At 42.9% G+C, this 10,892-nt stretch overlaps 1 protein-coding gene across 1 annotated transcript in view; it reads left to right on the forward strand.

The window, feature by feature from the left end:
• SASH1 (SAM and SH3 domain containing 1) overlaps window positions 1-10,126 on the forward strand; it is a 194,869-nt gene extending 184,743 nt beyond the window's left edge. Inside the window, exons 18-20 of the mRNA XM_052645491.1 lie at window positions 2,125-3,257; window positions 5,509-5,640; window positions 6,796-10,126. Of these exons, the coding sequence (XP_052501451.1) occupies window positions 2,125-3,257; window positions 5,509-5,640; window positions 6,796-7,059 (1,529 nt within the window). The 3' untranslated portion in view covers window positions 7,060-10,126. The remainder of the gene's footprint in view (window positions 1-2,124; window positions 3,258-5,508; window positions 5,641-6,795) is intronic.
• The last annotated feature ends 766 nt before the right edge of the window (window positions 10,127-10,892 follow it).

Consider the following 10,892-nt stretch of genomic DNA (forward strand, 5'->3'; position numbering starts at 1 on the left):
AATCAGTGGTTTACTTATATCTTCCATAGTTTAATGCATTTCATAGTTTAATGAAAAGACATTCAGTAAACAGGTTTTGGACCAGTGGGATCAACCATCAATTTCACTTTGAAAAGCTGAGTAGAAGTATACGGTGTGCATAGAAAATGGCTAGAAGTCCACAATTCAAACCAACTAAAAGCACTTTAAAAGGAAGATGTTTTCAAACTAGATTTTGACATTTTCCGCCCAAACTTTTCTGCTTTCTCCACAAAATAGTTAAGGATATGGTACCTCTCCCAACCTTTGCTTTTTCACACATGAAACCAAGCTGCACGACTTTGCTCTGGTTTTACTAGGAAAGTATTTTCATTGAGTGGAGAAGTAAACAGCGGGTTTACAGCGGGTTTACAGCAGCAGTGCCTCTTGTGCAGTTTGTAACTTCTGATTCGGGAGCTCGTGCTGCTTGAAGCTCTGGTTTTTATCTATGATCTTTGGGATCCTGCAAGCCCCAGAGGCCTGGAGGGGGCACTTGGTGGGGTGAGTGATGGTGGCCACAGTAGAGGGGCTGGCCCTCAGCCTTGAGCGACCTCCACACTTCAACTTTGCTCTGTTTTATGAATGAAGCTTCATTACAAAGGATCCTCCTGCTTTGAAAATCACTGATTTCAAAAGTATACTGTTCTGAAAAAAGACAATTCTCTTACCATTATGAACACCGTGGTAATCTTTTCCTTTCTGACCTCTTCACCGTTCTCCTTTCCAGTTAGCCTCTGCTGACTGTGGTGTGAGGCGAATAAATTCCTTCTAAAATACCTGCAGCCATAAAACCGAAATTGTGTGTCTCCTATGTCCTTTCCTTTTCGCAATAAAAACCAACATTTGAGTGTTGGGAACTATTAGGTCCGTAAGGAAAACAATTTACCAGGTAGACCATCCATCAGGGCCACACGAGCAGCGAGCGGTGTCTTAAATGCCTCAGCTGCATGACCGAAGGACAGAGCGATGTCAAGGGGGAGGACCATCTGAGGGCCGTGAGTCTTGTTCATTGTTTCCCTGTCCTAACAGCCCAGAGGTAGTCCATAGGAAATTTCAGATGGCTCACTTGTCTCAAACAGAAAGGGAGTCCTAAGTGGACGGGAATCAGATGCACTCGGTGTTACAGTTACTCGGTGTTACGCAGCGGGCAGCTCTGTTCATCAAGCAGCGGAAGCAGTTAGTATCAGTCAGCGATTGTTAAGTAAGTAGACTATGGCTGGTTGATAAGTTTAGTTATCAGCCTGACAGTTAGTTTACTTTAATGAGGTCTGTCGCTTCACTTGCTATTAGAACCGTATTGGTATCTTAAAGGCTCACTGGCAGTAGACTTACCTAAGCTTGTTTACTCATTGTTACCAGGATTGGCTGACGGTTTGCAGGATACATTTATTTTACACGCTTGAACAAAACACAAAGCAGTGAGGGCTTGAAAGACGTTTTGAGGGTTCAGTGGTCACCAGGGAACCTTGGGGGGGATACCATTTAAAGCAATGGTCCCCTACCTTTTTTGGCACCAGGGACCGGTTTCATGGAAGACAATTTTTCCATGGACAAGGATGGAGGGAGGGATGGTTTGGGGGTGATTCGAGCGCATTATATTTATTGCACACTTAATTTCTGTTACTATTACATCAGTTCCACCTCAGATTATGGGGCCTTTGATCCCGGAGTTTGGAGATTCCCCTACATAAAGAACCTGTCCCCTTTGCAACCATGGTCTTAGGAAACTATACTCTAATCAGAAATCCGTCAGTGTGGTTCCTTAGTGGGATATGGATAATGCCTTCTTCCACACTGACTACAGCTGCGAACAGACATTAGGCCTAGATTTATATTATTGCTTGACACAGCATATTTTCTTTCCACATAACTCAATTAACTTTCATTTCCCCGAGTCCCTTAATAAGACTAAGAATTCTTTCTAAAAAATAAAAATGGAACCACAGTAGCTCCCCATCACCAGTGGTGATTTTATGTCCTTAGTGTAATTCCAGAACGGGATATGGGAGTTGGAGATTTCAATAACGTTAGTGCACCTTTTACATCAATTTGATTGATTTGCTTTTTAAAATGCGATTGTAAAAAAAATCTCTCCTTGCCTTGTAGGCAAGACTCGGAAAACCGGCCTCTCTGCCAAGTCATCCACCGAGTCCAGCTTGAAGTCTTTCAACAGGAACCAGCTGGGCAACTACCCAACCTTGCCTTTGACAAAGTCAGTGGACGCTTTGAAGCAGGGAGGGGAGGGGAGGCTGGGCAGGGGTCTCACTCCTCTCGCCTCCAAGAGCTGTGATCCCCCGTGTGTGACTGATTTGAATAAAAACCGAAGGAGTCTCCCCGTTTCCATCTGCCGGAGCTGTGAGACCCTGGAGGGCCCCCAGACTGTGGAGACTTGGCCCCGGTCCCACTCCCTGGACGACCTTCAAGGAGAGCCTGAGAAAGGTGTGCCTGGCGAGGTGACAGAACCCTCCCCTCAGACTGTACCTGAAGTGCCACAAAAGACAGCCCCCTCCGTCACAAAGGTTCCAAGCCCCAAACAAGATTCTGCTGTTGACAATGCATTGCTACTGACCCAAAGCAAGAGATTTTCTGAACCTCAGAAAACGACTACTAAGAAACTGGATGGCCCGATGGGGCCCTTTTCACGGGGTACATCCCCCCCTCCGTGTTTGCCCAAAACCTTTGACACCCAACTGCCTGCCGTTAAACCCAGTTTAACACGGACGCCTCTGGAGGGTCACAGGAAAGGACTCGATTTCGAAGGAACACATCACCCCCCGGGCACCAAAGAAGGCATGGATGCTGAGCAGAGGGGCCCTGAGATCAGAACGCAGGCCAAACCTCCTGTCCAGCCTCCGCCTGTTCCCGCCAAGAAGAGCAGGGAGCGCCTTGCCAACGGGCTGCATCCTGTCCCTCCTGGTCCCCCCGGCATCCCCAGCCCCGACGCACCTGGCCTGCCGCTTAAAAAGGGCAGCCCTGGTGGCCCCAGCGACTGTCCCCCGGCAGTGGCAGCAGCCAGGCCTCCCCCGGGGCCGGAGCCAGGCAGCCCGCCAAGCACCAGGCCACCACCCTGGCTGTCAGAGCTGCCTGAGAGCGCCAGCCTCCAGGAGCACGGCGTGCGGCTTGGGCCCGCGCTGGCCAGGAAGGTCTCCTGCGCCCGCGGGCTGGACCTGGAAATGCTCACCGAGAACAAGCTGCGGGCGGAAGGCATTGACCTCACCGAGGAGCCCTATTCTGATAAGGTATCCGAGGCCCTGGCCCCCCACCCCTGTAAGTTGGGGGTGCCAGGCAGGAACAATGATATTGCCCCCCTGACGGCAGCTGGTGGCAGACAGTGGCAGGGCATGGGGCCCTTGTCACCCTGCACTGGGTGTTCAGATAAACAGGGAGCACAGTGCCCAGATTAAATGCAAACACAGCCTTGGGGGATTTCTTTTTCTTTCTCTTCTCTTCTTTCACTTGTTTGTATTTAATTTTGGCCAACTGTTCTTTGCAATGAGAACTATATGTGATTACTAGAACCAGATCCTGAAACAAAGCTCCAGTTTCCATGTGTTACTCAACATCTTTGTATTTAAACTTTAACAAATCCCCATTTCATTTCATTGGATGTAAAATTGAATTAATAATAACCTTTATAAGTACCTCTTAGAAGTATTAATACGAGCAAATGTTAATAAGATCAATGTAAACCTACTTTGAAAACTGTGGAGCCCTCAGTTCAGTTCAGTCGCTCAGTCGTGTCCGACTCTTTGCGACCCCATGAATTGCAGCACACCAGGCCTCCCTGTCCATCACCAACTCCCGGAGTTCACACAGACTCACATCCATCGAGTCCCTGATGCCATCCAGCCATCTCATCCTCTGTCGTCCCCTTCTCCTCCTGCCCCCAATCCCTCCCAGCATCAGAGTCTTTTCCAATGAGTCAACTCTTCGCATGAGGTGGCCCAAGTACTGGAGTTTCAGCTTTAGCCTCATTCCTTCCAAAGAAATCCCAGGGCTGATCTCCTTCAGAATGGACTAGTTGCATCTCCTTGTAGTCCAAGGGACTCTCAAGAGTCTTCTCCAGCTCCCCAGTTCAAAAGCATCAATTCTTCAGCGCTCAGCTTTCTTCACAGTCCAACTCTCACATCCATACATGACTACTGAAAAAACCATAGCCTTGACTAGACGGACCTTTGTTGGCAAAGTAATGTCTCTACTTTTGAATATGCTATCTGGGTTGGTCATAACTTTCCTTCCAAGGAGTAAGCATCTTTTAATTTCATGGCTGATTCAGATGTAAATGGGGCTTCCCAGGTGACACTAGAGGTAAAGAACCCGCCTGCCAGTGCAGGAGATAAAAGAGATGCAGGTTTGACCTCTGGGTCAGGAAGATCTTCTGGAGAAGGAAATGGCAACCCACTCCAGTATTCTTACCTAGAGAATCCCATGGACAGAGGAGCCTGGTGGGCCCCAGTCCCGTGGGGTTGCAAAGAGTTGGACATGACTGAAGCGCTACTTAGCATCATTCAGATGTAATAATTATACTGTATGATATCTGTATGGGTAACTGGGGATAAAAGATTATATAAAATACCCCATTGTACCAAAAACATTGAGAACTATAATGAAAACTCATTTCTCATTTGTGAAAAACACAAACAAACATGTCGAACTGTGTGTATTCTCAGTCACTCAGTCCTTTTCAGCTCTTTTGAGACGCTGTGGACTATAGCCTGCCAAGTTCCTCTATCCATGGAATTTTCCTGGCAAGAACACTGGAGTGGGTTGCCATTTCCTCCTCCAGAGGATCTTCCCCACCCAGGGATTGAACCTGAGTCTCCAGCATTGCAAGAGGATCCTTACCTCTGAGCCACCGGGAAAGCCCAGAGTACATCTACCAATATCAAAATGACTTTGAAGACAAATACATGAAAATAGTTGCAGCTGTATGTTAGTCCTAGAAATGCATGAATTGTTCTAATGCATTCCTGAGAGTCTTTGTTATAAGCGCCTTATGATCCTGAATGCCTTATGATAAAATACTCCTCCTCTGCCTTCTTAATATTCAGTGAATGAACCCCTTTGAGTGGAAAGTAGTGGAAATTTTATTGTACAGTAAATGCTGGCCTAGTGTAACTCTTTGTAGCTGAGGGACTAACAGTAGGTGAGCTATAGAGCACAAGTTTGCCCTTCAGTAACCTTTTGCAAAATGATCACATAGAGTGAGGTGAGGACCTTAGACCCCACAATGGAGGGTGATTGTGTTCTATTTTAACCATCTTTCAAGATGTATTTCCAGAGCTCATCACTACCTAAAAGATAAAGATGTAAAATATTCTCTCTAAAATATTTGTCCTGACACTAAAGAAAATAGATTCACTTCAAATTAAAACTGTTGGTCCTACTTTCCAGTAGCTAAATGTCTTATCCTACCTTATGTTTGCTGTTCTTGGAGAAAGAAGAAGATCCTCGCAGCCCTTGCTAAGAGATTTCTGTTCTTGCTCGCAGCACGGCCGCTGTGGAATTCCTGAGGCCCTGGTGCAGAGATACGCAGAAGACTTAGACCAGCCGGAAAGGGATGTCGCCGCCAACATGGACCAGATCCGTGTCAAGCTGCTTCGGAAGCAGCACCGCATGGCGGTGAGAAGCCCACGGTTCAGGGCTCCCCTCACCCAGCTTCCTGAAGTCCATTCAGTTATAGGGCTTAATGATGGGCATGCTGGTAGCCAGAGTAGCCCAGGGTTCCTTATAAGATATCAAAGGGAGACACCTGGGGGAAAGTAATACGTATTCAGCCTGCAGAGTTTTAAAAATACAGTTTCAGAAAGAAAAAGATGAAAATTATCCATAATCCCAGAACTGTGAAAAAAAATCCATTTGGTTATTTCTCTGCACGTGTATAATAGTACATGTACAGTTTGGAAACCTTAATGTTTTCAGTTATCAGATTGTGAATCTATTTCTTTGTTACTGAAATTATTTTATATTATTTATGTTTCAAAGTGTTCTAGTAGATGTGTCTTAGTTCAGCCAATTCCATATTATTAAGACATTTATTTTAAATAATTGAGTGAAGAATGTCCTGGTTAATAAATTCTATAGACTTTGTTGACTAATTTCTGAGGATATAGTCCTTCAAGAGGATTTGCTTCATTAAGACTTCAGAAAATCTCAAGAATCTGCACATTTGGTGGTAAATTGCCTTTCTGAGAGGTATCTCACTTGGCCTTCACAGAAGTCAAGTATAAATGTCCATTTCCCTGCCCTAGCCAACATTTATTATTGTATTTTTAATTCTTTATAATTGATTAATTTTAATTAACGCTTAATTTAATAAATGCTGAATTTTCTGGATGTTAGTGTAGATTCAAAATACAGAAGAAAATCTACTTTGTATAAGTATCATTGCTTTTCTGGGTATCTTATTTTTCCACACTATCACATAGGTTTGGTTTGTCAGTCACCATAGGGATCATTGATTGAACAGTGTGACCACCATGAGACAAAATAGCCAGAAACATAAATGGTGATGGTTTGGAGACTTCCACACTTAATTGCGGTTAGATCTAATTTCAAGTACTTTCTGGGACCTCAGACACTTCCTTGAGGATTTGTTTCACCTTGAGAAGCCAAGAAAGAATTCTTGATGCTTTGACATCTCATGGTATTATCCCTTTCTGATAGTGTAGTATTAAATATAATATTTCTGCCTAGCTCTCCTCTTAGGCAGAGAAGAAAGAGCTCTCCAGTGGCACTGGTCAAATCTTGATGAAATCGCTTTCTTTGTTTTCCTAGATCCCAAGTGGTGGACTCACAGAAATCTGCAGGAAGCCCCTCTCTCCTGGCTACGTGTCATCCGTGTCGGATTGGCTGGTTTCCATTGGTCTGCCCATGTATGCCAGTGCCCTCTCTGAGGCGGGCTTTAGCACCCTGGGCCAAGTGCCTTCTCTGTCCCACACTTGCCTTCAGGAGGCTGGCATCACAGAGGAGAGACACATAAGCAAGCTCGTGTCTGCAGCCAGACTCTTCAAACTGCCACCAGGCCCCGAGGCCATGTAGCCAGGCCCGAAATGGGCCTCCCTAGACAAGAGCCACCCGTTCACTGTGCTCATGATGCTGATGCAATTCCTCCTTGGCTGGACACGCAGACCAGACCCAGGAGAAAGGCCCAGTGTGTTGCCAATAGAACTCGGAATCTTGGCACAGAACCGATGACCTTCTCTTCTCCAGAAAAGCCCCCACCAGGAAATTGGTGTGGTTCTCTGTGACCCCCAAAGGAAAGACAAGCACTTAGTTTTGTTTTCAGGATACAGTAGAACCAAGATGCCGATTTGCCACAAATGCTTTGCCCACAGTCTGTCTTGGTGTGCTGGGCAGGGGCAGGGGGCAGGGGGAGAGGCTGCCTGTCCCGTTTCTCAGCATGCTCCTCACTCTTCGGTCACCCTGCAGGGTTGCTGAGGCCCAGACAGGCTTTAGCCAGGCCAAAGTAACAGCCTCGGGAGTGATTGTACACTATTGATCAGGCTCATGTGTTCAAAAGTAAGAAAATCTGGCTGCACTGGAAAAAGAAAGCCCTATTCTCCTTTAGGTAAACAAGAGACGTTTTAATAATTGCTTTCTAGCAAATCAGCATTTATTTGCCTTAATGTAAGCTTTTAAGCAGTTATCTAACCTAGTGTTCACTACCTTGTAACCGTAGTTCCAGATCCTCAGCTTAGACTGCCATCTAACGTATGTGGGATGTTTCCAACAGAAATGGGCTTTTCTAATTGTCTCACTCTAACGTGGCTTATTTTTTAGGGGTGTTTATCAGGCCAGGATTCATGTTGACTTTTGGATTTTCAACTAACTACAAATCTGGTAAAAAGCTCGCTGAAATTCACAAAGATATCATGTGTGAGAGTATGTTTGTGTGTTTGAGGTTATGATCTTTAATTTTAATCAGTTTAGTGTTGTTACCATGTTGGTCATTGTGCTGCAGTGTTGACTTGGAATCTTGACCATGTCCATTCCAAAATTCGGTCATCGGATAACAGATTACCTTTGCAAAAAGTCATTGTAAGTTGAATATTTAAGGAAGACATTCTTTAAAGGGAAATAGTTTATAAGATATTTTAAAAGATTTTTTTTCCTGGTTTTATAGTTAAAATACTGTTTTCCATCTTATTTAGGTAATTCACTTAAACATAATAAAGGTTCATTATGGAGCCAAACAAACTATATTGGCCATGTATTAAATAGTTGCATATTGTCAGTTCTTTTCGAACTGATTTCAGCATTCTCTTTTAATCTGTTGTCTGATTTTCTAGCAGACAGAAATTGTTTCCAGTTGCTTATAAAATTATTTTCTTTTACATTCTTATCATGAGCCCTATTTTAAGCATTGGGTATGATCATTTCTGGTAGAAATGTTTAGAGTCGTGATTTAAAAGTTCTGTAATATTTTATCTACTCATTAAAACAAATGATATCCCTTAGGGGAGAGTGGGGAAAAAAGGTGTTTTCATGAATTACAAAGCCATTTTACCATTTGCTTTAAAATAGATCTGGATCCATATTTCTGAGGAAAAGGACATTCTCAGGTAATATTTTTTCCATGCTTTGGGTATGCATTTTAAAGAATAATATATATTTCTTCAATAATAGTCACCTTCTATAAGATGCCATGTAAGAAGTTGTGGAACACTAGAAGAAAAAGCTAAAGCGGCCAAATTTCTGTTGAACTCTTCAGCCCATTATGACATTCCTGTGGGATGTGACATTCCATGTAAAGGGTAAGGAGGCTGCGGGCTCTGCTGTGACTATGTCATTGGAAGGGATTTCATGTGTGAGGAGAGGATGCTCTAAAATGGATGGGCTCCTCACCCCACATTTTCGGTGCCTCATCGTGACTTGTGAGAGAGCCTGCTCAGAGTTGAAGCTGAGCTAAAAGACCACACATACCAGGAAGTCCTATAGTCAGGTGATACATAGGAGCAAAGGAGAAGGCAAAATCGTATGTGAATTTCCTGGTGTTAGTTGATTTTCACCGTAAGATTTCCACTTATGTAAAAGAGGTGCCAGAAAAGTGAACTCTCTGAATATGAGTTTTTAAGAATGCCAAACCGTATTTTTTTTTTCATTCTTCTTTGGAAATCATTGCCTTTGCCTAGAAGTGAAATTCAGGGACCATGAATCATTTTCAGTGGAAGGGCTTCCTAGTCTGTGGGATTTGAGGTGATTTTTACTTTATTGTGCTTTTTATTAAAATCCTTTTGTTTTTAAACTTTTAGTATTTGTTTGGTCTTCTTTTGCTTTAAACTTTTAAATTGACCTTAGAAAAGCCTGAATGCTTGCGTGTGACATTTGACTGAGATGGTTTGCGGCCGCCTGTGGATGCCGGAAGACAGGTGGCCGGCTTCAGCAATATCCGGTTTTCATCCGTTGCACTTGGTGCCGAATGTTAGGAAGGGTGAACACTGTTTTAGGAAAGCACAAGAGAGACCTGGAGAGGCAGTTTGGCTCAGGTAGCTACACATCCGTTGTGTGTCATTTTTCTCTTTGAAGCTGTCTATAAGGAAATGCAGCCAGCCCCAACCACTACTTACATTCCCAGATAACCAAGAAGTAGATAGATTGTTCATGGCCTTGCCTTACTCAGAGGCCCTTTTCTCTTTTCCTGTACCCAGGGATGGGTGAAATTGGAAATAAGTAGTCTGTTGAAAATTAGTTCCTGACAGAGCGAAGTTTGCTTTCATAATTGCAGCAAAAGAAGTCAGTTCACCAAGTCAATGCTGCATGTGTGTACTGTATTATTTTCAGAAAAAGTCTGAGTCCACGTTATCTCGATTTTAAATTGATAAACAAGAAACTGTCAAGCAAGTTATATAACAACTAACAACATTGCACTTTCTGTATATGAAATCAATATTTAAATAACTTATTTTTCTCCATTGCTGTTCTTAAACATTGTAAGTAGCTGTAATATACCAGTACCAATATGTTCTTGCGATTGCTTCAGCCCAAGAAAGCTGTGTATTGTTTTAAAAATTGTAAAAAATTATTGTGATGATTCATTTAGCAAAAAGAGGTGGACAGAAGGGTTTTCCTATGTATCAAAACTTGTCTATAATTATGTCATCTATGTACCTAGAAAAAAAGTAAATAAATTTCTTCAGTTGAATCTGTCTCTTTTGTTGTTCCCTAGGTATTTCAAAGGTGAGTAGAATGAAACGGAATTAATGAGGTGTGGTTTAAGAATAAAATGTATTGCAAAAATAGTAATTGTATACAACTATACTGCCATATTATTTCTGCCACATCACCAAAACTCACTATCACATTCAAATTCTCCTTGACAACTTATTTCAGTTTTTTTTCCAAATATTGCATAGTGAAGTCACATAATCACAGTATCTTACCCCAGAAAGAGATTTTGGAAGTCATCTCTAGTCTAAGCCCATTTTTTTCAATGAAGAATTTGAGTCCACACAGACTTGCCCAATATCATAGGTATCAATAGTTAAATGGAAATAATCCAAGTCTTCTGCTGAGAGAGAAAAACTTCTAGATGGGGATATCCTAGAAATTAAGCAATTTGACAAAAATCATTTTCAACTTAGTGTACCTCAATTGATATAAAAACATGTTTTTAATTAAGAGGAAGTGTATAATTCAACCTTTTGAGTAGATAATACATGCACTTGATACAAACCCAAAAGCGACCCTTTCCTTTTCTTCCAGTCACCTATTTCTCACACCACAGGTCAGTATTACAACCACTATTTGCGTGCCTTTTCAGAAATGCCCTATTTACAAATAAAACTGAATAAGCTTTTTTCCATGTAGGAATGACAGTGTTTCCCCATGGTTTTTCACTTAGTATGTGGAATTGCTGTGTTATGTATAGAATT

Source organism: Budorcas taxicolor, chromosome 9 (assembly GCF_023091745.1).
Source record: "Budorcas taxicolor isolate Tak-1 chromosome 9, Takin1.1, whole genome shotgun sequence".
Lineage (NCBI taxonomy): Eukaryota > Metazoa > Chordata > Mammalia > Artiodactyla > Bovidae > Budorcas > Budorcas taxicolor.